This window comes from Frieseomelitta varia, unplaced genomic scaffold, assembly GCF_011392965.1.
Source record: "Frieseomelitta varia isolate USP_RPSP 00005682 unplaced genomic scaffold, Fvar_1.2 scaffold_429, whole genome shotgun sequence".
Classification (NCBI taxonomy): Eukaryota; Metazoa; Arthropoda; class Insecta; order Hymenoptera; family Apidae; genus Frieseomelitta; species Frieseomelitta varia.
Window position 1 is genome coordinate 141,461 of NW_025110178.1, and position 23,626 is coordinate 165,086.

The 23,626-nt window shown below is 31.7% G+C and overlaps 2 protein-coding genes across 8 annotated transcripts; both read right to left on the reverse strand.

Annotated features, from left to right (window-relative positions):
- Positions 1 to 679: 679 nt before the first annotated feature.
- Positions 680 to 15,143, reverse strand: LOC122531990 (C-Maf-inducing protein-like). 6 transcript variants are annotated; one of them, XM_043660389.1, is made up of 10 exons: positions 14,894 to 15,143; positions 13,760 to 14,092; positions 8,633 to 12,923; positions 5,374 to 5,559; positions 4,117 to 4,706; positions 3,249 to 3,338; positions 2,861 to 3,113; positions 2,473 to 2,730; positions 2,050 to 2,350; positions 680 to 1,885 (listed from the first exon to the last, which is right to left on the reverse strand). In XM_043660389.1, the coding sequence occupies exons 3-10, from the start codon at positions 9,887 to 9,889 to the stop codon at positions 1,761 to 1,763; spliced, it is 3,060 nt and encodes a 1,019-aa protein (XP_043516324.1). In that variant the 5' UTR covers positions 9,890 to 12,923; positions 13,760 to 14,092; positions 14,894 to 15,143; the 3' UTR covers positions 680 to 1,760. The 6 variants fall into 6 exon arrangements, with proteins under 6 accessions (XP_043516324.1, XP_043516325.1, XP_043516326.1 ...); XM_043660390.1 differs by lacking the exon at positions 13,760 to 14,092 and having other exon boundaries at positions 8,633 to 10,723; XM_043660391.1 differs by lacking the exon at positions 13,760 to 14,092.
- A 308-nt stretch (positions 15,144 to 15,451) lies between these two features.
- Positions 15,452 to 22,065, reverse strand: LOC122531972 (xaa-Pro dipeptidase). Of its 2 annotated transcripts, XM_043660364.1 has the most exons (9): positions 21,832 to 22,065; positions 20,540 to 20,738; positions 20,231 to 20,470; positions 19,830 to 19,891; positions 19,695 to 19,739; positions 16,575 to 16,844; positions 16,051 to 16,495; positions 15,809 to 15,960; positions 15,452 to 15,631 (listed from the first exon to the last, which is right to left on the reverse strand). In XM_043660364.1, the coding sequence occupies exons 1-9, from the start codon at positions 21,849 to 21,851 to the stop codon at positions 15,589 to 15,591; spliced, it is 1,476 nt and encodes a 491-aa protein (XP_043516299.1). In that variant the 5' UTR covers positions 21,852 to 22,065; the 3' UTR covers positions 15,452 to 15,588. The 2 variants fall into 2 exon arrangements, with proteins under 2 accessions (XP_043516299.1, XP_043516298.1); XM_043660363.1 differs by lacking the exons at positions 15,452 to 15,631; positions 15,809 to 15,960; positions 16,051 to 16,495; ... (1 more) ...; positions 20,540 to 20,738; positions 21,832 to 22,065 and adding an exon at positions 16,960 to 19,175 and having other exon boundaries at positions 20,231 to 20,253.
- Positions 22,066 to 23,626: the final 1,561 nt, after the last annotated feature.

Genomic DNA, 23,626 nt, shown 5'->3' on the forward strand with positions numbered 1-23,626 from the left:
AAATGTTCTTCCTCGATTTCACTTGCACATAAGAATGTACAGTAATGAACAGACTAATGAACACCTCATCTTCAATAGGAAGTTTGTACGACTAATTCGTATAAATCTTTCGTTCGACGAAATCAACATTGTCAAATTATGTTTGGTCGAAACTATTGATATAGAGGGTGTCGAAGAAAGTGGTAACTTCAGAAATAGTAACTTGCCAAACTAGGCAAGAAAAAGATTATTACTTGAATATGGAATTAAAATTAAACTGAGACACATCTTTAACCATGAATGATTGTATATCCTTCTTTTCATTTATATCCAATAAAATTTATTAACGATGAAAATTGTATTATGATTACTTAAATATTTCGACAAGTACTGTTGTACATACTGTCAAAAGTTTTCCATTCTTTCTCTAACACCCAATATATATCTTCATCGAGAAATATATATTTTTGTCGATAGTGTACACATAGTTCAAATTTTATAGATTTGATCATTAGATTTAAGATAGTATCTTGTTAGTTGAATATCTTAATAACGAGATTTAAAATGTATATTAAAAGAACAAGTCACTACGGACGAGTCCTTTGGCTATTTTATTCGATCGTCTAACTAAAAACGAACCGAAATAAAAAATACACACACAGGAATCTATTTTCACTCATAATCAGTTCTTACCGGTGTCTTTTTGATATCTGTGTAATCAAATTGAATCTCAATTAAATGCATATTTCTGTTCCCTTTATAAAACTACATTTACTTAACTATATAGATCACATTCGAAGAAACGTCTTTCTAGAATAACGCGTCTATTTACCAGAAAGTAAATAAAGAAGAAAGAAAACAAACTGACTCAAGTACATCGAAAAGAACAAGTTCTATAACAATGACTTTAATAAATAACCGTTATAAAATATAATAACATCCTGTGATGAATAAAAATTCGAGAAATATCCAAATAATAAATTAAACGATCTACATTCTAGTAATTACTATAATATCAATAAATTATATTAATGATTTAAAAAATAAAAGTAAAACGTAATACGTAGGAGTCAGGAAAAAGGCAAGGCACTTGGAGACTTGCGCTCGGTCAAGTAATAATTCGAACTCGTATCGCCGAAAAGCAAGTCCCTGCGCCATCGAAAATGATCTCTCGATGTCCTCTTACTTCTTCCCATATGAATCAACTATTTATAGAGTCGCTACGAATTTCCACTCTCGTTCTATTCTAACTTCGATGCGTGTCCTCGAACACCTTCTTCTTTATTATCTCCTTTCTTTCTTTTTTTCTTTTTTTTTTTTCTTTATATCGAAACTACAGCAGTTCTTGGGCAGTTAGCGACACTTCTTGGAAGTTTTCTCGCTACGATTCTCCAGCGAGTAAAATCTTGTGATTCTTTCAGGCTTTTATTGTGGTCCTAGACACGTACATTCCATCTTTTTTTTTTTAATCAATCTTAATAACGATTGTGAATATCTTTCATTCTCGCATGAACGAGGATGATGATGTCCTATTTGGGACTCGAACTATCGATACTCTTAACTATAGTTCTAAGAGATACTTCCCCGGTTACGATATATTCTGTGTATCATCATGTTATGTTTCGATGAAACAACATGAGATGTCACAAAATTCTTTGATGAATTCATTTTACTATCTGAATCTTTCTCCTCGTTCGTCTGACTCTCGTTTAACTTTGTCTTTTCTCTTTGATACTGGAGTTGCTGGAATTGTTCGACTGAATATAAGGTGAAAGCTCTGGCTACCAAGCGTCCGTGTATCTCACATCAAACTCTTGCAAAGCTGGTAAACACTTCTTCAGAGATTCGAATGTCTGAACGGACAGTTTCGTACTGTTTAGATTCAGTTTCCTTAAATTCGTTAATGCTGCAAGTTAGAATAAATTGAATAAACATCGAGTTTGATCGAGAAACAGTGTATGTAAAAATAAATAAAAATTTCTTCTCGAAAAGTATATAGATAAAATTTCGTCACACGTTAAAATACATTTTCTTCAAGTACAATGATATTAAAGTTTAATATTTACTTACAGGCCAAGGTAGAAATTCCTTTATCAGAAACAGGGGTTTCACAAAGATTCAGAACCTGTAATTTCTGTAGATGCTCGCTGATCATTTGTAGGCCAGCGTCGCCGAACTGCGTGGCCCACAAGTTCAGATGCCTCAACGCTGGTAATTTGATCAGCTGCTCGGCGCAAGCTGAAGTCACCGAGGTAAAGGCCAAACTGAGGTATTCCAGGCTGCCAAGAGCCCTTCCGCTTAGAATAAGAGCGACATCCGCATCTGTGGCACGGGCTGGTAACGTCAATCGTCTAGGACCTCCTTTCCGGAGCTATTTCAAAAACAAGAGAAAATTTACGTTATACGGTAGAATAAAATTCATAGTAATATTATCATTAAATGATTAACATATACATCGAAAAATGCTTATCCAACTTAATTCAATTTACATACTAGTTGCTGCAAATTCCTCTGCCTTTGGCAAAGAGCAGCGTAACGTTCCTTCCCCGAAGTGGTCGATTCTAACGCACTGACTATTTGCAATTTCGCTTCTTTACTCGACAACAAATGCCATTCTAACATTAAGCAGAGAGCCTCTTGCGCAGCTTCACAACCTCTCACTGCCAATAATATACAATCGTCGCGTACTTGTTTCATCAGCCAGTTGATAAATTTCTTTCTTCGACAGCAACATGCCAATAAAGTAGTTAACTGGGAGTGAAAAACAAGAAGTTAATGTTACGTGATACATATATGAAAGATGGTGATATAAGTACCAAGGAAAAAAGTAATATCAATTTTATTTCCATTCCGATTACTCTGAATGAAAATGAAAAATTACCATTTCACCAAACAATTCTCCTTGATCGGGGCAATCTGGACTAGATGGTGCGACAATATGGATCCATCCAGGTCTGGGCTCTCTAACCGGAAGTAGAACGCGATGCACGACGCATCTTGCGTCTTTCGCTAAACGACTGATCACGCACATTAATATCGATTGTTGGACCGCTTTCACGGCAAAAGCTTCCTCTGGAAATGGCACGGGTTGCAATAAAGCACCAAATTCTGGCCTCCAATCAGCATATTCTGATCTAGAAAAAAAAAAAAAGAAAAAAGAAAATAGCGAGCTCTTATGGTTTCAAATTTTACAGAAAGAGAAAGACATATATTTGTAAAAAAATATTGTACATATGACGATATGTATAATGAAACATGATGAAACTTACGCGATATTTAATACCAAAAGATAACAATCCAACGGAGGCAAAGTCGGTGATTTTTCTTTTTCCGGTAATGAACGATTGGCCACTTCGAATCTGCAATTGAACGAAATGTTAGAATGATGATCGGTTTGATTACTTCCATTAATTCGTGTTCCATTCACAGCACGGAAGAATATTTTCTAACTGTATGTAATTTATTTTACGTAACAGCTGCTTTTTACATTTTATTTCCATTTATTTGTTTATTTCGACGAATATATTTGTAAGATAGCATAAAGCTTGCATCAAGTTAAAAATAAAATACTTCACCTCGAATGCATATCTCTTTTGACTGGCGATAAAGAGGTATGATAGATGAATGTATTTTTAAACAATATTACGTTACATTGCGGTTGAAATTTTGAAGAAAAGCAAAAATGAAACTAAGTTATCAAAACGTGAAACTATGCGATATTTTCCACAAAATTGTTCTGAAGTAGTTAAATGAAGTTTCACATTCTTTGCTAAAGGGTTCAGTTTCCGCACTTTCAAACAAGGTACTCCAGAACGATCGTGCCTTTGATACGCTTTAATGAAGCGTGGATAAAATGCAGAGCGAGTCACGCAATTTGCAACGACGTACTCGCCACGTGTAATTAGTCCTTTTTTTTTTTTTTTTTAATAAAATCATTCCACATAATAAACACCATCATCATATTTTTTATCAATATCGTATCAATTTTTTCTACTCATTTATCTTTACAGCAGTCTTTTCACTGTCAATCAGTCAAATTAAAGATATAGAAATTTGCTGTAGTTCAGCCGTTATATTCAACGTTAATAAGTTGTCTATAACACTTATCTATAAAAAGAACAGAAGGATAAGTCTCACCTATGAAAAATCGCTGCGACGCAAACGGACACCAAGTTGGCAAGCACCCTGGGATGGGGACAGTCACTTCCAGGTCCATGAACCGAAGCAATATAATCTCTGATCGCTTGTTCGCCATCCGCAATATACAGAGCAGCTATAAATACTTGCAACAATTTCCTCATGTCCAGGGATTTGCCGAAATCCACTGTATGCTTGAGACACCTCGTAATCGCTGGAGTTATAGCTGTGACCAAAGAGGACTGTGGATGCTGTTGTGCCAGCTTCACAAGGACCCTCGTCAGACAGACTGGAAGTGCGACTTTGTCTAAAAGAGGAGACACCACGGATAGGACAGCTTCCGCCCAATGTTTCCGATCGTTTCGATACCGAGAAATTTCTTCGATCGATTTTTCTGAATATTTCTCGGACGATTCTTCGACGACTAGGTCCTCGAGATGCTTTGCAACAGCTTCCAATGGTGCTACGGACACTCTTTCGTCCTGGAGTGACGTCCATAAAGCGAAATCCACCATAGATTTCAATTCTTTGATGATCACCTCCTCTCGAGTATTTAGAGATACAAGATGTTGGTATTTGAAGATGCTCCTCTGAAAATTAAACGTTCAGAGATATTAAATCACATATATATTAAGATCTATTAAGATATTAAGATATATTTCTGTTTACATGATATACATGTGATTTTATTTTTCAAGTTCTTTCATCTTTCGAAAAGAATTTTACATTTTTTTACAGATTACTTAAAAAGTTAAGTCCAAATACGTATTTTAAAATAGTACTTATGATCAAGTACAGTTAAATATATTTAAATATTAAATATTAAATATATTAAATGTATTATTTAAGTATTTAAATACTATAGTTTATTATTTAGTATTTAAATAATATAGTAATATTAGTTAAATATATTATTTAAGTATTTAAATATTATAGTTTATTATTTAATATTTAAATAATATAGTAATATTTTAGTTGAATATGTTATTTAAGTATTTAAATAATATAATTTATTATTTAGTATTTAAATAATATAGTTTATTATTTAGTATTTAAATAATATAGTAATATTTTAATTATTATAAATATTATAAATATATTATTTAAGTATTTAGTAATATAGTAATATTTAAGTAGTATTTAGTATTTTAGTAGTAGTATTTAGTAATTTAGTAATATAGTAATATTTTAGTTAAGTATATTATTTAAGTACTTAGAAATATCGGTATCAAAAGTATTGTACGAAGGATAGGGTACCTTCCATAGTATCGAATGATACCATTGGTCCCTCGTGTAAGCATTATTCGCTTGGAGAAGAAGAGAACTGTTTGGTAGAACTATGCTAAGGCAGTTCTTGTAAGTAGGATCCCATCTAGTAACAGCATATTTCCGTATATCCGACATGTTACTATAAGGTATTGGTTGTCGAAAAAATCCCGTCCTCTGAAACAAATATCGTTTAAATTAATTATAATTGCAATTAAACAATTTGCTATCGGGCTGTCAATTTTTATACACAGACTCGTATTTTTATAAGCGCAGTTGAAGATTTGTTTCATCCATTCTTTTTTTTTTTTTTTTTTTTTAACACTGTACTCTGAACATTTTTGTACATATCATACGCATCCTACGCATCTATAAACAAGTCGTGGCCTGAAAGAGAAATTTATCAACGATCAGGTCACGTAATCGTATAAAACGGAATGCGTCGATAGGCGAATATTTAAGACTAGCTGATTCATCACACCCTAATTTGCCTGCATAAAATGCAGATACGTATTCGCGTGAAATTGCAAAAGTTATGACCCGGTGGTTTTCGCGAACACATGCACGCTCGCTCACATATGCACGTCTGTCGCGTAGACGTATATACACGGGAGAGAGACAAAAGGAAGGTGCACGTGCGTGCGCGTTTGCGTGTATCTCACTTGCGTCAAAGCCGACCCTGAATACGTCTCGCGATCGTTTCAGATTACGCTTACATCGCGAAAAAGCCAGTTCGATTCATTTTTCTCTTTTCCTTGTTTTCTTTTTTCCCTTCCATTATTTCTCTACTTTTTCTTCTTGTCCAGTCGTCTGATGCAATAACGAGAAGTTCCAATCTGGTTATACGCTTTTCGTTCCTCGATAAAAGATTGTTACCCACACTGACGTTCGACGAATCCAAGCGAAATATCGATATAACAAACAGAGGAATTGTTCGAACAGGAAAACAATAATTCATTCATATTGGGGGGGAAAAGAAAGTAAGAAGTAACAAAGGGCTGTTGTTGAAAGTTTTATTTAAATTTAGGGGAGCTATTGTAAAAGAGGATACAGGTGGAGTTTCTTACTGAAAGATAGGAATAGATTTAGTAGATGCAAGAGAAAACTTTGATAAATTTAACAACTCTGTAAATATGGATGAATTGAAAATAATTTTTTTTAAAAAGAATAGTGTTTTCCTTATGAATGACGCCGATTCGTGTAGTGGTATAATGTATACGTATTTAACTTGAAACGAATATACAGTTATATAATTGAAACTAGTTTCAATTACAGACGAATATTTCCTTTTCAATAATGGACACTGGAATCAGAGAAATTTCCAAAGTTTCTGAATCAATCTGCCTGTCCGACTTTAAAACTTCCAAACAATTCTTTTAAATAGATTAAAATGCAAACACGCTTGGTATCCTCCTTCGAATCTTAAGAAATATCTACGTATTAATTCCAGTTCTTTTGCTTTTTATTTTTAACTATCTTGCAAGTGTATGCAAGTCGGATGTTTGTTTAAAATCTGAAGAAAACATTCGTAACCTCAATTAATGCAAAATAACATGAAACAGCATGACTTATCGCAATTACGATACCTACGTCAATACTAACTTTGATCAATTAAAATTTAAATATTTTTACGATTAAACTTCAAATATTTTTACAATTAAGCTTTTTCTTAACGTGCAATACTTTCACGTGATATTTCTAATAATAAAACAATTGTAGAAAATAATTTCCCGTTCAAAAATGATGCAGAAAGCTCAAAGAACCGTAATACGACTCGTAATTGCAGATGCGACATCAATAAAAAATTTAATAACGTAATAACCATAAGAGGAAATTAATTAAATATTTAATATCACCGATTTATCATTCATTGACAGCTTGTAAACTTGTAAGGAAACAATCCAAACGAGTCAGCGTAATTTAAAGTGAATTAAGCATAGATTATACGACGAGTATTTCGTTTTCCTTTCATTTCTTTCTTTTTTTTCAAAATAGAGAAGTATTCAAAATGCTCGACTTAATTTTGCTATTAATTATTGATAATGTACCATTAATTACATAATTTATATAAACAAACTATTAGAAAATTCTAACAAAAGTAAGAGTATTTCACATTTTGAAATCTTAATCATGTTTATCGATAAAATTCCAATTATGATATGGTATTAAGTTTGTTTAACAAATGATAAATAAATATAGTTCAGATTAACTAAAAGAAAAATATTCATAGACTAGATTGTGTACTAGATTATGTTGCCTTCTTGTATTAAAACTCAAACGAAAATTATTCTTCGTATTTCATAACTCTCGAACTATCAGCGGATCACTTTTGATCCACGTAGAATATTGTTTTCCATACTCGTTCTAAAAGAACAAAAAGATATAAATTCATGGAATATTTTTCTTTATTTATCTTTTTCGCTTGCTTATACAATATAAACGTCAGTAGATGATACTTAGTATTTACAATTCCAATATAGGTCAAAAGTAATTTTGTATTTATATACATACGTATATTCGTCTCATTTCTATGGATATCAATGAAATATCTTTCAAACCGACTAAGAAATAAGTTTTATTTTATTACCATGAGTTTATTTTATTCCGCAAGTTTTATTTATGAAGACCACTCTATTTTATTTACGAAGAATTCTCGTATCGCGCAAAAATTATATAAAATACTAGAACTACGTCGTATCGATATACTTAATTACCAAAAGACTCGTATCATACATACATTCTTGCTCCTCTTCTCTTAAATAAGTTTAATGCGATCAATAGCTAAAAAACACGTTTCTCTCGTTAATAGAAACTTTACCTTTGGGCCATTGATGACGCACATGACATAAAACTTATTAAAGTTAATTATGTGCAACATACGTCACATTATGACACACGAAAAATACCAGAATACCTGCGATTTAACTTTATGTAAATTTTTCGAAAATAACTCTCCTTTCACACGATTCACCATGGTTGGCGTTAGTGTACGTAAATTCTCCTGAATTTTGAAAAACAAATGAAATATAGATAGAGAGTAAATTTTATAAATTATTGATGCACTTGATAATGACTATGATGTAAGAAGATATTTATTGAATGCCTTTCATAATTTCTATGTAAATTGGTCATCTCATCCACATCGTATGTACAAGCGTGTCGCATGAGCGTAAAATACTGAATAAAGCGTGACAATATAAAAACGTAACGATACTTTCGATCCAAAAAAAAAAAAAAAAATCAAGCTTACCGTCTTCGACGAGATACAGGTGTCGTTCAAATAAAGATGATGCGTCTCCCACCTCCTCAGATATTTGCTCGACAGGATCTTCTTCACGAGATTGGTATAATTCAAAAAGCACACCTGAATGTCCCCTTCTTCGATAGGTTTGAATCTAGGCCCAACAGGACCGGGGCTAGGACTAGAACCAAACGACCCGCTGGTTGGCGAGCATCCAGCGCTCTGCCTTTCCAAATTGGGGCAAGACCTCGCGGCAGGCAGGCAAAACGTGCTTTCTAAGCTCTCTGGCTTCAACGTGTCTAACCTCGAGTTCTTTTCAACGTTGAACGAACTGCAAGCATCGGCTGGTGAGCTAGATTCAGCGCTGGATCTGTGATTGCTGTCCGAGGACAGCTGGGGTGAGCTGGTGCTAGTCATCTCCTGTCGCATGGCTCCACCATTGACGCAAAGAAAATTGTAATAAGGTACTGTCGACGAGGATAAGCCGCCGGTTGACGGGCCAGCAGGGCTCAAAGGTAACGAGGAACCTTCCTCTGTCTCGGTTTCCGTTTCTTGATTGGACACGTTCTCCTTCTCCGACTCGCTGAACACATTCTGCAACGAGGATATATCGTTCTCAGAGGCTGCGGTCACTCTGCAATTTCTCAAAGTGTCCTCCTCCTCGGGGTCCGCGGGGTCGATCAGTACCGATGGCGAAGAACTCGTCAGCAAAGTTTCTCCGGATTTGTATTCTTTCTCCTTCTCTCTGTGTTCCTCCTCTTTGTTCAATTGGGCAACCGTGTCCCCTTTGTTGTCCGAGGATGAGTCGTTGGAACGTAGACGAAGCAGTAACTTCTTCGACCGTATGTTGCTATACGATTGCTTCTCAGGGGACGAGGAGAGGGTCACGTGGTAATTCTGTTCATTGCCGCACTCCGCAAGTATGTTATTCGGCTCGTCCATCCCGTTCTCCACGATGGCAACGGAAGCCGTTAGAGAGTCAGGCCCAGGCGACAAGGTCTCCGGATCGAGGTAATCCGCCTTGATGTCCGGAAGCGTGCTGTCAGTGCTGCTCGTGTCAGAAACCAGTGGTTCCTGGTCAATATAACCGATAGACGAGCCGGAACCTTCGCTTGTCGCTTCCGAGTCCTGCCTGTCACACTTGGAGCCCGACGTCTTGTCCACTGGAAGGATCATGCTCATCGAGGAGGTTTTCGTCTTGTTGGAAGACAGGGAGGACACGAGCACGCGTGACGCGCGCGTGAACGGCGTTTGGAAACAAAACATGTCGATCTTATGCTGCCAAGCTTTCACGATGTACACGTTTTTATGTCAACGAGTTTTTTTCTCCTTTACATTGACTATGTTTCTGTTAATTTTCTTCCTGTTAATCTTGTTGAAAATTCGGCTGGATGACAATGGTTGGATCTCCCCCGGTGACCCAATTTGGCTCGCGCGAAATCTTTTCAGATTTGACGCGGAACAATCGACGCGGATGGACGACGAGTAGTCGGAGAGATAAGGAAAACGATGTTTCTAAAATGACACTTTTCGTGAGAAACCACTCCGTGTGTGTGAGAGAGAGAGAGAGAAGCTTCGCCACCGAGTCCGCGTACCGTGTGAGAAAAAAAGGATCCTCGTTCGATGTCCCAATTTCCTACGACCCGCTCCTAGAATTCCTCGAAGCGCGTCAATTAAGCTCCCGGTGTGGATCTCGACCGACCTAGAAACGGTCGTTCACCGCCACCCCATTCAGACAAAGCGATTCAATGAGCACGGTGATACACGGGGTAGCACAGCAACCGACGTCGAAACCCGACGAAATCCTCGACGTTAACATCAGGGCACACTGCATCTCCTTATCCGCGTGCCAGAGGAACCTTCATGAACAACGATCAAGTCCCGTGTCGAACATTTCGTCCACGCGTTGCAGCTGGCCACGACACATTTTTGCCACGAAACAAAACGCACAACCACTTCCGAAGAACCTTCTCTCCCCTCTTCGGTTCCCGTTTCTTCTCTATCCTTCGTGACTGTTCACTGGAACTGGTCAATCAGAACAGTGCGAGGCTCACACGGAACGTTGCTCATACATCGACCAGCAGTCGCACGTTTCTACCTCTGGAAAGAAAAAAAAAAACGGCGAGGAGTAGAATTTCACGCGGCAAAGAGAGGTGTCTCTGTTTCTCGCGTGCTGCGTGCGCCAGTTTCTCTGTCCCTCTCTCCTTTTCGTTCTATCTCTATCTCTATTTCTATCTCCCTTTTGTAAGTCGTGTCTCGTTTCTCTCTCTCTTATGCCGAGCAACAGAACCGACGAGAAACGCGAAACGAGCGCCCGAGGTTCGTCAACGCGAATTCTTCTCCTGGTCCGCGACGAGACACGGCCGTCGACGAGTCGTTGAACGACGAATGAAAAGAGCGAAGGAGAGAGAGACAAATGGGACGGGGAGGGAGAGAGGGTAAGAGCGAGAGAAAGAAGGAGGCGTGTTTCGGATGTGACGCTTAAATGTCTGACACGATTGTGAACAAGCACAGGTGGGGACGCCGCTAGGGTTAAGAAAAGGAGAGAGGGCGTCGCGGCGCTCGACGTCTCGCGGTCGATCAATGACTAGTCCGCGAGTTTACTTCAAATTATCACGTTCCCGCTGTTCTCTCTCTCTCTCTCCCTCTCTCTCTCTCTTTCTCTCACTCTTCGTCCCTCCTCCCTCTTTTGCGTTTCTTTCTCCCTTTTCCTCTTCGTCGCCTATTTTCGTTTACTACTCAGTTAATGTTAATCTCATTGATTATCTCGCGTTTTCATTTCATCGGAGATCCGATTTATAAGGGGAAAAAAGTTCCTAGAGGTAAATTTAGTCTCCCGTCTAAGGATAAATATACGTCGAAATTATCGAAAATAATTCAAACCCCGTATTCCCGAAAATAATCCTCGGTGAACCTTCTCCTGGACTTTTTCTTTCTTTCTTTTTTTTTTTTTTCGTCTGACGTACAACGAATTTCTATTTTTACGCGACTCACAAATAATATGCACAACGCGCGCAAATAGAACGCGAACGTTGTTAATGAGGTTATGATACATTGACATTTCGGTTTAAGGGGTGTTCGCACGGTCCCAATTGAAAAGGATCGATCCCTTTTTATTTTCAATTTTCTGAGGATGCACAACATCTAGAGTATGTATATAACATGTTCTTTTATTGTTTTGTGATCCATGTACATTTGCATATTATTTCAAACAGGACAGGTTTTTATGTTTGAAATGTTTTTATGACAATCGTGAAAAAATCCCAGTGCATTTAAATGAACCTGTGCTAAATTCTCGTCGTTAGCTTACGTTTACAAATAACAAGGCATACTTTTACTTCCGGCGAGAATATCGATTCCAAACGTCGATTCAACGAACTTCATTCCGTTATATAACTCAACGCATCATTCCCAATAAAATATTGTCTGATTTTTACTTGAACTTGAGAACGAACAACTGATAAGATTTATTTCCTACGTCATATTCGTTTGTGCTCTAAGATCAATCGTATCTTGTTTCCATCGGAAAAATTTCCCAACGACGCGACGTTGTCGATTATTCAAGATTGGTATATGAAAACAAAAGATGAAAAAAAGACAGAAATCGCTATTTTTAGTTTATCGAGCCGGTTCGACTGTTCACCTCGGATGTTGAATGATGACATCATCGGAGAAGTTGCGCTTCGATGATACATGAAAAAATGACGTTTACAACATGAGAATCTTCAGTTGTTCTCGAAAACTGTCAAAGAAAGAGTTACATCTTGCGCTGGTGCATTGCTTCATAATTGACTAAAGGAAACCGTGAAATAAATTAAAAATATAATTACTAAATGAAATATTTGTAGGGTCTCCTACCCACGGCTCTTCATTTAAACAGCAGAAATTCAAATTCAGTCGACTGAGTCGAGTCGTTCCATTAATAGAGCATTAACAATAAAGTAATAAGTATTCATTAATCCTCCTCGTCTATAACTCTTTATTCATACAAGAGTTCAGAAAGCTGTATTCTGTCGTCAAAGTTTCGTTCCAATAAATGGAACTATTATATTGTAATTCTATTAAATCTGTGAGTGATATCAAATAAATACATACGTACATATATCGGTCGCAATATAAATCCGCAACTGATCACGCACGCAATAAATGTCTGGTTGACGTCTCAAATCATTGACATCGCAACCATGTGACGAGCTTGACCGACAATGTGTTTCGGACTTGGGTCGTATGATACAGCTGACTATCGTATATTCGCGTTGCGTCAAAGGTGGCTCGTGTTTGTCAAGCCTTCGGTATTTCTCTACGTAACAGAAATCGACGTAAACGTTCCGCCCTCATCGATAAATATCACCTTGATCGCAAACTTTAATCGAAATCATATATATTCATGTAGTGCAAAAAGAGGCAACGTGGCAGCGTAACGTAGGAAATAAAGGAGAAAGAAAAAAGAATTCAACTGCTAATAGCTAAAGTAAATTATGAAAAAATCTCGGTTTCGTTACCGAGAACTTGGATTTCATGGTTTTGTTATATTTTTCCCGTTTTCTTTTTTTTTTTTTTACTATCTATTACGCTCGTGGTTTCTATGAAAAACGATTACGTTGAATCAGAGAGTTAATAATTACATAAAAAATTGCTGGAATAGCAGATACATATTCTCTTAGCAGGAAACGATTTTATTTATGTGATCTTATTTCATTGTGATCTTTAATTCATAAAATCAAGCACGTGTATATTTTTAAATTAAAAATTTTGTTATTTAAATTTTGTAATTGTATCTATTGCGCCAGAAAACTTTACTCGTTTATTAATAATACTATTGTTAAAAACATCCGTATCCAAAATGAAAATGTAATTAAATTAAGTAATATATATATATATATACACACACACACACACTGTTGCAAGTAATTTTTTTTATTAAACATAAAAAATACGATTACAAAGTGACTTTTTTTTTATCCAACGAGTCCATTCTAGTTCAATATGTTAATAGACTTTGTCTCGTTTAATTTCTAACTATTGTCTAGTATTCTAATTATCTTTATGCGCATAAAATAATAACTTGAGAAAGGACGAGGAAATGATAAATAGCTGACAACGTTATCATTTTTTCTTAGTAAATGACGTACTTACTTCGTCAAGTCTTTGGTTAGAATTATTTTTTTACGCTTATATTTCAGATTAAACTTGTCTTATTCCTCTTGAACATTATAACTTCAAATAGATATAAAACTAGTTTTATTTTAACCTACTAGAAATAATCTATTTATTGATTTTAATTTCCCATTTTTATAATCATTTATCTTCTTTTTTAAGCAATTGAAAGCAATATTATTACCAATAATATTTTCTTTTGTTACTTAATTTTCAAATTTAATCAATCTCGAATTATATTATTACAATTGTAAAAATACTGTAATCAATCCAAATAAGCTTTACTTTACATATATCGATAAAAAGAAATATCTGAAATCAATACAAAATATAAATTATTGCAAAATTAATAAAGTTCAATCCACTAATTAAATCTTAAATGTTAATTGAACTAGTTATATCCTAACACTCGTAATAAATTAACAATACCTAACTAGTGAATTTTTATAATCTTGCAGTCCTAACTATTAATAATTAGATTATCATTCCTGTGTCAATTATCTTAACTAGTTGTTAACTTTTCATTGATTATTTATTATAATTTATTAGATTCACTATTATAATTTGATTTTTTTCAAAAAAAAAGGTCATATCAATGAATATTCAGTCCACTTTCGCTTTTGACGTTGACAAATACAACGAATCTTCATCATTAAAAAGAAATCGCCGATAAATTTAACACTTCTCTTCTATTTTAAATTTTAATATATTTTTTATTATACTTTTAAATTTCTCTTTCCGTGATGCAAAAAACTAGAGGTCTTAATGATTATCATTTTTTGTTTATCGATTTATCGTCATCTTATTTTTTGCAATATGACGAGTATTAAATTATTTAAAATATACTATACAAATTCATCAGAAATTTTATTTTAAATAAAAAACAAAATATTTTATAAAAAAATACATTATCAATACATCTCAGACAAAAGATTCTCATTTCAGGAATTCTACTCATTACCACTTCTCATTATACGTTTGAATTTAAAAAATTTATTTAAAATTTTATTAATGTTATCGATAGAAAATTTATTTTTATTCAAACATATAACCAATCATGATTAGTATACATACTTATACATAAATGATAATTAATTCACAAAATATACGCACTATTTCATAAAGAACCATCGGAAAGAAGAAAATAAAACGACACTTGTATTTTTCGTCTGTCTTTTTTAACAATTTTTAGAACTTTCACTGTATAGTACTGTACGCGTTCATACCGCGACCACGACTGTAACACCATACCCGATAATAACAGCGCTCAAGTTCCCTTTCAATAAACGCAAGATATCACATCCAAGGTTGCACTTAGCACTACCCCCTCTCTTATTACACGAAAAGTTATGAACTGAAATTTTTACGACAGAAATGTATCTGCGTCTCAAAATTTTCAATACTTTAATTAATATATTTTATAAACACTTAAAGATTATTCTTAGGTTTTAATTAAGTGATATTTTGTAATATACATGTATTTTATTTAATACAAAAGAGATCCAAGTGAAATTTAAAAAAATAAGAACATTAACGAAATGTATTATGTAATAAAGAATATTATTTTATTTGTTTTTCTTTGTATACAATTTATAAAGGAATGACTTAAGCTCATTTGATATTAAATATTGCATTAAATATGCATTATAAGGATGTAAAAATATTTTGTGATATTATTTTATATTATCCAATATATTAAAATTGTTTTTATATCATAAAAACAGAATATGTAAATTTGTACATATTGTAGATATTCTTCGTTAAACATTCGCATATATTATGCATCGTTTCTTCTTCTATAATCAAGTTTAATTTTTTCTACCAGCCATCCATTTTTCTATTTCCTCCACGCTATAATTAAATTATATATTAAATTGTATATTATTGTAAATCATACTTAAACTTTAATTCTGCAAAATTTTGCAAACACTAAATTTTAGATATTGAATATTAAATTTTACATATATCGTAAAACATGTAATTCAAGTACCAGGAAAGTATGTATTATTTTGTATTCTCGAAACTTACGTGCGTGGCACATTCGTTAAATTTCTTACACCAGTTTCTGTTATAAGAACATCATCTTCGATCCTAATACCACCCCAACCACGGAATTTTTTCAATTCTTCGGCAACGATAAATTTTGATTGATTTGTATTTTCCAATGCCGCATCTAATAACTATCATGTATCAGTTAATACAAAAACTTTATAAATTTTGAAAATTTTAATACTTTCAGCATTTTTTTATAATCTAGCTCTTTTACTTACACAATCAATAAAATAGCAACCTGGCTCAATTGTCAAAACCATACCAGCTTGCAAAATACGACCGGTTCTCAATTTTCTTAATCCTGGAACTGATGGACGTTCAGGATGTCCTGGAAGATATCCACCAACATCGTGAACGTCCAATCCCATAAGGTGTCCAAGCCCATGAGGCTGGAAAACTTCATTTAATCCTGCTTTTATCATTTCATCAACAGCTCCCACTAATAGACCACCACTTTTTAATGCAGCTAGCATGACCTTGTTTGCTAAGAGGTGCATATCTGTCCAAAGAACATTTGGTTTTGCAGCATTCATTACAGCATCACGAGCAACCAACACTGCATTATAGATCATTTTTTGATCTTCTGTAAATTTTCCATTGGCTGGAAAACTGCATGTAATGTCAGCTGCATATCCACAGTAATTACCACCCATGTCAAAAAGGCTTATAGACAAAAAGGAGAAAATATTTTTTTGTAAATAAAATGAAAAAGTAAATTACATTAATTTCAATTAAAACTTACCACATATCACCATCATTTATAACTTTATTATTAGGAGCACCAGCATGTCCATAATGCAAAATAGATGAATTATGTCCAGATCCACAAATACAGGTATAAGAGACATGTCTGCAGCCTCCTATAGAATATACATAATGCATAAAAGCTGCTTCTGCTTGAAATTCTGCAAATCCTGGCTTCACCATTTGCATAATAGATTTGTGAGCATTTGAACTTACTTCAACCACATATTCTAGTACCTCAATTTCTTGTGGAGATTTTATGACACGACTATAAAAAAAATACATATATTTTCATATAAGTTGTCTTATTTTATAATATAATTATCATTAATTTTATAAAAAATTATTGAACTTTTATCTGCAAAAATTTTTATTCTATACCTTGTACAATGTAGTTTCATTAGACTACTTTTACAATTTCCATCATGAATAGAGAAATTTTTTATTTTACATTTTCATTGTATATGTGTTATAAAGAATTTTCTGCGGAATGTAAACTTTTCAATAAATAAGACGATAATCTATTAGATTGATTCCAGAATTCCTGTATTGTTACATAATCTAATGTCATAACTTTGAAACCTAATTTCTTAATCTGCCTCTTTTTCATTATTTGAGGTCCTATTAAATGATGCGTATTTCTGCAGTAATATTCTGGCAAATAAATAAAGACTGCAGTATTCACATTTTTTTCTTGGTCCAAATTTAAATGAAATACCGATGTTGATATCATATGTGGATGTATAAGAATATCAAGAATATAAAAATTTATAGGTGGTAGTCTGTTCAATATCACATTTTTACTCAATTTTTGTTCTCCCCCTACTAAAGATGCTAATGGTTGGTATATCATGTTCACTGCCCTTTTAATTCGAATATCTAAAAATAAAGGTTTCTCTACTTTTCTCAGAGGAAAATATAGAGACTGATATTCTTTGGACTCTAAAAACATCGTGGCATCCAGTAATTTCAATTTACTTTTTATGCGATTAGAGAATACAGAATGATTTCTCAAATGAATTTTATGCAGTAATTGTGAGATAAATATTTTATCAAAAAATTTAACGGGATATTTTTCCAAATAAGTACAGGAAAGAAGAATATCTAGAGCATCGTCTAATTTCAAATCATGAAATTTTACTGATAATACATCATCAAATATTTTCCAAAATTCTGCACTATTTGGAGGTTGTACATATAATAATCCAAATGGTGTAAATATAGAAGGCAACAAAGAAGTTGATAAATTCATGGCATGTTTCATAAAATATTTTCCACACTCTGACAGAATGCTTTCATTTCTAATCTGCAAATCCTTACAATAATTCATAATTGTAGCTATTAATTTTGAATTATCAATTTGTAATGCTTTAGATTTCAAATAATTTTGCAAAGTATTTTCTATTCTCTCATCAATGTAATTTTTTACATGTAAACTACGTATAAAATTTATTAAATCTTTTTCACTAGATGCATTCATGCTTATACTTGCCCATTTACTGGCACTCATTAAACATTTCATTGCAGAAACATCATCATGAAAAGAATCTAATATTTCTGCAATTTGTGTGCCTGATAATTTCAACCAACAATCAGAAAGTTTTCTTTCTAGAATAAGTTTCACTATATTTTTGCTCTGATTAAAGTATTTTAATACTTTAAACAATGCTACTAATGTATGTGCATTAATCACCTGTTCTTGAAGCAAAATACCAACCCATAAGGTATCTATTGATTTACAGTACTTAGAATCTTTATAAGATGATAAAATCTTTATCAAATTTACTAGTTGAGCAGGTGAAAACTCTCCATCTGTTGCTCGACTTAAGGCTTCATCACACATCAAATCTCTATATATATTTCTAGATGGACTAACTTTATCCTTTTTCAGAGCTATAAGCCCCTGAACTATCATTTCAGCATTATTACTATTAATAATTAATTTAATCAATTGTTTCATTATCATATTTCTAGTAGTATTGTCAACATCAAATTGCTTAGTTTTTTGCGTTTTATTAGACTTTTGTTTAAACCAACTATTCTCTAAATCTATAACTTTTTTTAATCCTTCCAAAGCTACTCTACAATTGATTTCTTGAGAGATCTGGTTCTCCAGAATAGGATAGACATTATTGGTGACATTAAACAGTTGCAATGTCTCATCAATGTCCAAATCTTTGAAACAATCAAGATCCGAACAAAATAATATTGCAGTTCCTTCATCTGTTTCAATATCTATTCTTCGATTTAGTAATTTACTCTTCGCATTAGTATTACTTTTGGAATTGGTATTATTTTTAGCATCAAGTGGAACAGTCTTCTTAGATGTATCAGGACCATTATAACAATTATTGATAACAGAAATGCTATTTCGGTCTATATTTTTACATATTGTTTCAATATCTTTAATCTTTCTAACAATTAAAGGCACTTCCTGTATTTCTAATCCTTCTTCTACAAAAATGCTAGTTTGTGTTAGATTTTGTTGTCCAGCATATTTTCCAGAATTGGATTCATAGCATCGATTAATAAATTTAGTGATTGAAACAGGTTGCATACGCATTAAAAATTTTGTCCATACATGACCAGCTAGTATCATCTGCATAGAGCATACAAGCATCTAATAAGATTATGTTTAATGATAATTTCTTCATGTTTTATTTAATGTACCTTGTTTAATTATAAAATGAAAAGATGAAACAGCATAAAATATGTTTTGCTAAATGTAGTAGAATTGTTGTTTTGTAATAAAATTGATATAATAGCTGGTATTTATATTTTGAGTCTATTTGCAATGATACTTTAAATTTAACGATTTTAGAGTTATCATTATTAAACTTCATATGAAAGATTTGTGACAAACATACAGAAAATAATTATGACGATATATATATCGATATAATAAATCGATTATTACATAACTTCGATAACAATTTGGTGAAATTTTACCAATTTCAATTTATATAGTAATTCATTTTTATATTTTATATTTTGTGTCTCTATTTCAGGATAATATAAAAATTTTATTATTTTAAGAATTAAATATATATTATATAGTCTTCACCGAATTGATGTATTTTAAGACGATATCATATAATATTAATTTTGTAATACTTACCACTCACATATTTCTGGATATAAAATTTTATTGTCAACTTTAAACCTAAAACATAACAGAATATAAATATTATTTATAATATAAAAAATTATTTATAATATAAATAATACATATTGAAAATTAATATGTACTCACTGATTGATACCATCAAAAGTTGCCTCTTTTGCTTGCAAACCACTATCACTATTTTGACCACACTGAAAATATTACAAAAATGTGAATATTTTTGCAGAACTAGATTAAAAAAAGTTATTTATTAAAGGAACTACATGCACGTAGGTGAAATTGATAATAATTGTTCAAAATTGTACCATTTCCAAATATTTTTAAGAAGAATATCGGGAGTATAATCTTTTCTTATATTTTTCTTAACTTATATTAAAAAATTGCAATCTAAATTGAAAAAAATTTCAATCTAATTTTTCTTAAGAAATTACATTTAAATATATTTTTTCGAGCGATAAAACATTTTCTCAAGCTGGTTTCCTAAGTATACAGTCCTTTAAAATATTTAATTTAAATATTAGATTACATACTAAAGTAAGAAGGAGATCCGCTTGTTTTGATTTTAGAACTTTGGCTATCTCATCGGTATAATAAGTTTCATCTACTACATATCGTTTTCTAAAATCTTCCAAACTATGCAATTTTCCTTCCCAAATTGCATATTCTGCTGGTAATCGTGGCACAAATAGTATGGACTTTCCTGTTGCTAAATCAAGAGCGCCATAACATCCTGGTTCTTCAACGCCAAAACACCATTGAAAAAATGACTCCTAAAAAAAATTATATACAAAATATGTACATATTATATCACTATGTTATATAATTCATAATTTATTTACCTGTCTGAATGGCCAGCATATATCTGTGTCGTTAAATGGAATTTCAACTCCTCCTTCGAGAATAATAAAAGTACCTATAGTTGGTGTTTTTGTATTCGACTTAATACGCGTGACTAATCTTTTCCGATTGTTTTGGAAAAGGGACATAGGTACTTTTAAAGTATGATCTCCTCTTTGAAAGCATGATTCTAGTCCGTTTCTAAAATAATATATACATATACTATTATGTACTATGTTTAATACCCATTTCCATATTTATCAAAAATTAAAAGTTTACTTATAAAAAAAGATTTACAGTAAAATTGCAAACTATTATAAGTATTGTTTTTGTTAGCAAAAATATGTTCTTAGGAAAAAAATATATAATTAAAAAATGCAATTCGTATAATTTACTCTTAAATTTGTAATTTTCTTACAATTATAGTAATTACATTAATTTCAAGAATCTTTAACGAAAATAAATTTCTTTATTCATTATACAAACTTACAATTTTTACAAACTTAGGACTTTACAATTTTTACTGAACGTATTTACAATTCTGTATTTTTTGGAAAATTCTATAAAACCTAATAAAATTTTATTTTGAAATAATATTAATATCAATGATTGGTACTCAATTATTATCTTATCAAAAATCAATAAATTAAGACCAATTAAATGACAAATTATGTTTTATTAAATTAAAACTACACAACATATATATTTATGTATGTACAATGATTAATATATATATAATATAATATATAGATTATATTTATGATATATAATACTATTCTCTACAGTATATGTAATTATTTTTCAAAAAATAAATGCAGAAATTGTTTAATACAATAATTTATAATTCCTATAATATAAGATATATTAGAATTGATATTAATATTATTTTATTTAACAATTTAAACGTTTTCTATACGACTCATTGTCAGCCATTCGCACATGCGTAGAAAGAAATTATTTTCAATATAACCTCAAAGTGTTATACAAAATATAATTGTGAAAGATAATAGTATAATATTATAAACATTATTATATTTACAAAAGTAAAAAATAATCATCATAGTATGATTTATAAAGCAACAAGCAGTATAATTGATAGCATGATATGAAGATACGATAAGGAAACAAAATAAGGGAGGTATATTACAAGGAACAGAGTGAATGACAAAACGTAGTATAAAAAGGACAAATTCATTGATGTTATTATAATAATTATATATTTATATTCAATAACAATCAATTCCTTAGCAGCAGAGATATAATAACAATCAATTGTAATTGTATCTATACATACAAATGCGTTGTTTCCGCCATACTATTTTGTCATTTGTCGATTTGTTGATAGAATAGTACAGGTTTTTTATAACACTAGTTGAATGTAGATTTTGTAACGTAATCAATGACTCGTGCGACGTCCAAATTACGAAAATTTCGTTAATACTTATAAAACCACCTTTTACGTAAATGCACGATTCACGACCTACTTTATTATCTTTTATCTACTATAGCTTAAAAGATCACGTGATAAATTTCAATTGACCAATGATGTTTATTTCCCGTGTAACGACATGGAATAATTGGTTTTTATTATCAGTATATACATGCATACTTATACACATGTTGCATACGTATTGAATTTGCTGTATAACATAAATTTACTTCAAACAAAAAAGTAATAAAGTTTATTATATTATAATTAATATGTGAAAATTATATTTCAAACATATGATTAGAATGAATCATTGCTACTAAATCTTCGTAATTTTTATTTGATAAAAATCTAATTCACTGTTTTACATAAATTAGATTAATAATAAGACAAATAACTTTTAGAAATGTTCGTAGTACTTTTTATTTATGAAAAATGGAAAACACTCCTTTATTAATTCGTAATAATAAAAAAATTAAAAATTTTCAACATTATTTTTCTTTTATCCTTTTATGCACGTTTTATGCTATAATTTCCTATCTATATGTCGAAATACTTTTTCTTTTTTTATAATATAAATTCACTTTGATTCACGACCTACTTTATTATTTCCTATTTTATAAATTCACTTTGATTTTCAATGAACAATTGTACTATATATCTTTTATCAGCATATCTTGGAAAATTTTTGATTATTAATTGTTTATATACGGTTTTTATCGATAAGTGATAATTTTGAACTATCGATAACAGTTCAAAATAATCAATAAAACATTACAACTTGACAAACACATTATTATTTCTAATTATTTGCAAAGTTCAAGTTAAAAACGTTCGTCGTGAAACGTAGCTGTAACATGTGAACATGCGTATGTAAATATATATGCATATATGTGTGTACAAATTATTACTCACACGTGTCAAAAGGAATAATTTTAACTATAACTATTTTTAATTATATATGTTGTTTACGTATAGTGATTTCCGTTAGATGATCTATTTTTAACAGGTGACGCAAACGTTTCAATCCAGTCATGTTCATTATTTCAAATGTAAAGACATCTATCGTACAGTCCTCTTTAATTCTATCATACGAGTAGAATGAATCAACATTTTTTATTAAACCTATTTTATAACTATCAATGAATGTGATAACATAAACCGAAGGATAAAGAAAATAATTCTTCTTTGTAATTTGTTAGTTTTATTTTTTACATGATATTCTGATATCGACGAAAGTATGTCCATTACATAATGTTAGCTATGTATAAGTAAACAAATATCAATTACACAAAACAAGTTAATTTCCGTAATCACGTTTAAAAGAAACTGGAACAATAATTAAATTAAATTCATAAATTCTGAGTATTTTTAAGAAAATATAGAAAAATAAAAAATTAAAATTTTTTGGTAATTCTCTCTTCTGACTTTCAGAAATTCTATTATAAATTATGTACACAAGTACGAATAATTTTTATGAATAAAAAGAAGGCATATGAAATAAGCTTCTCAGATATGTTGTTCTTTTTTATTGAAAGATCATCATATTCAACACCAAGGATGTATTTGTAATACTTTCACACATGAAATATGATTCCACATAAATACAAATGTATGCATTAAGTTGTGTATAGTTTTTCTTAAGAAAATTTCTCCGATA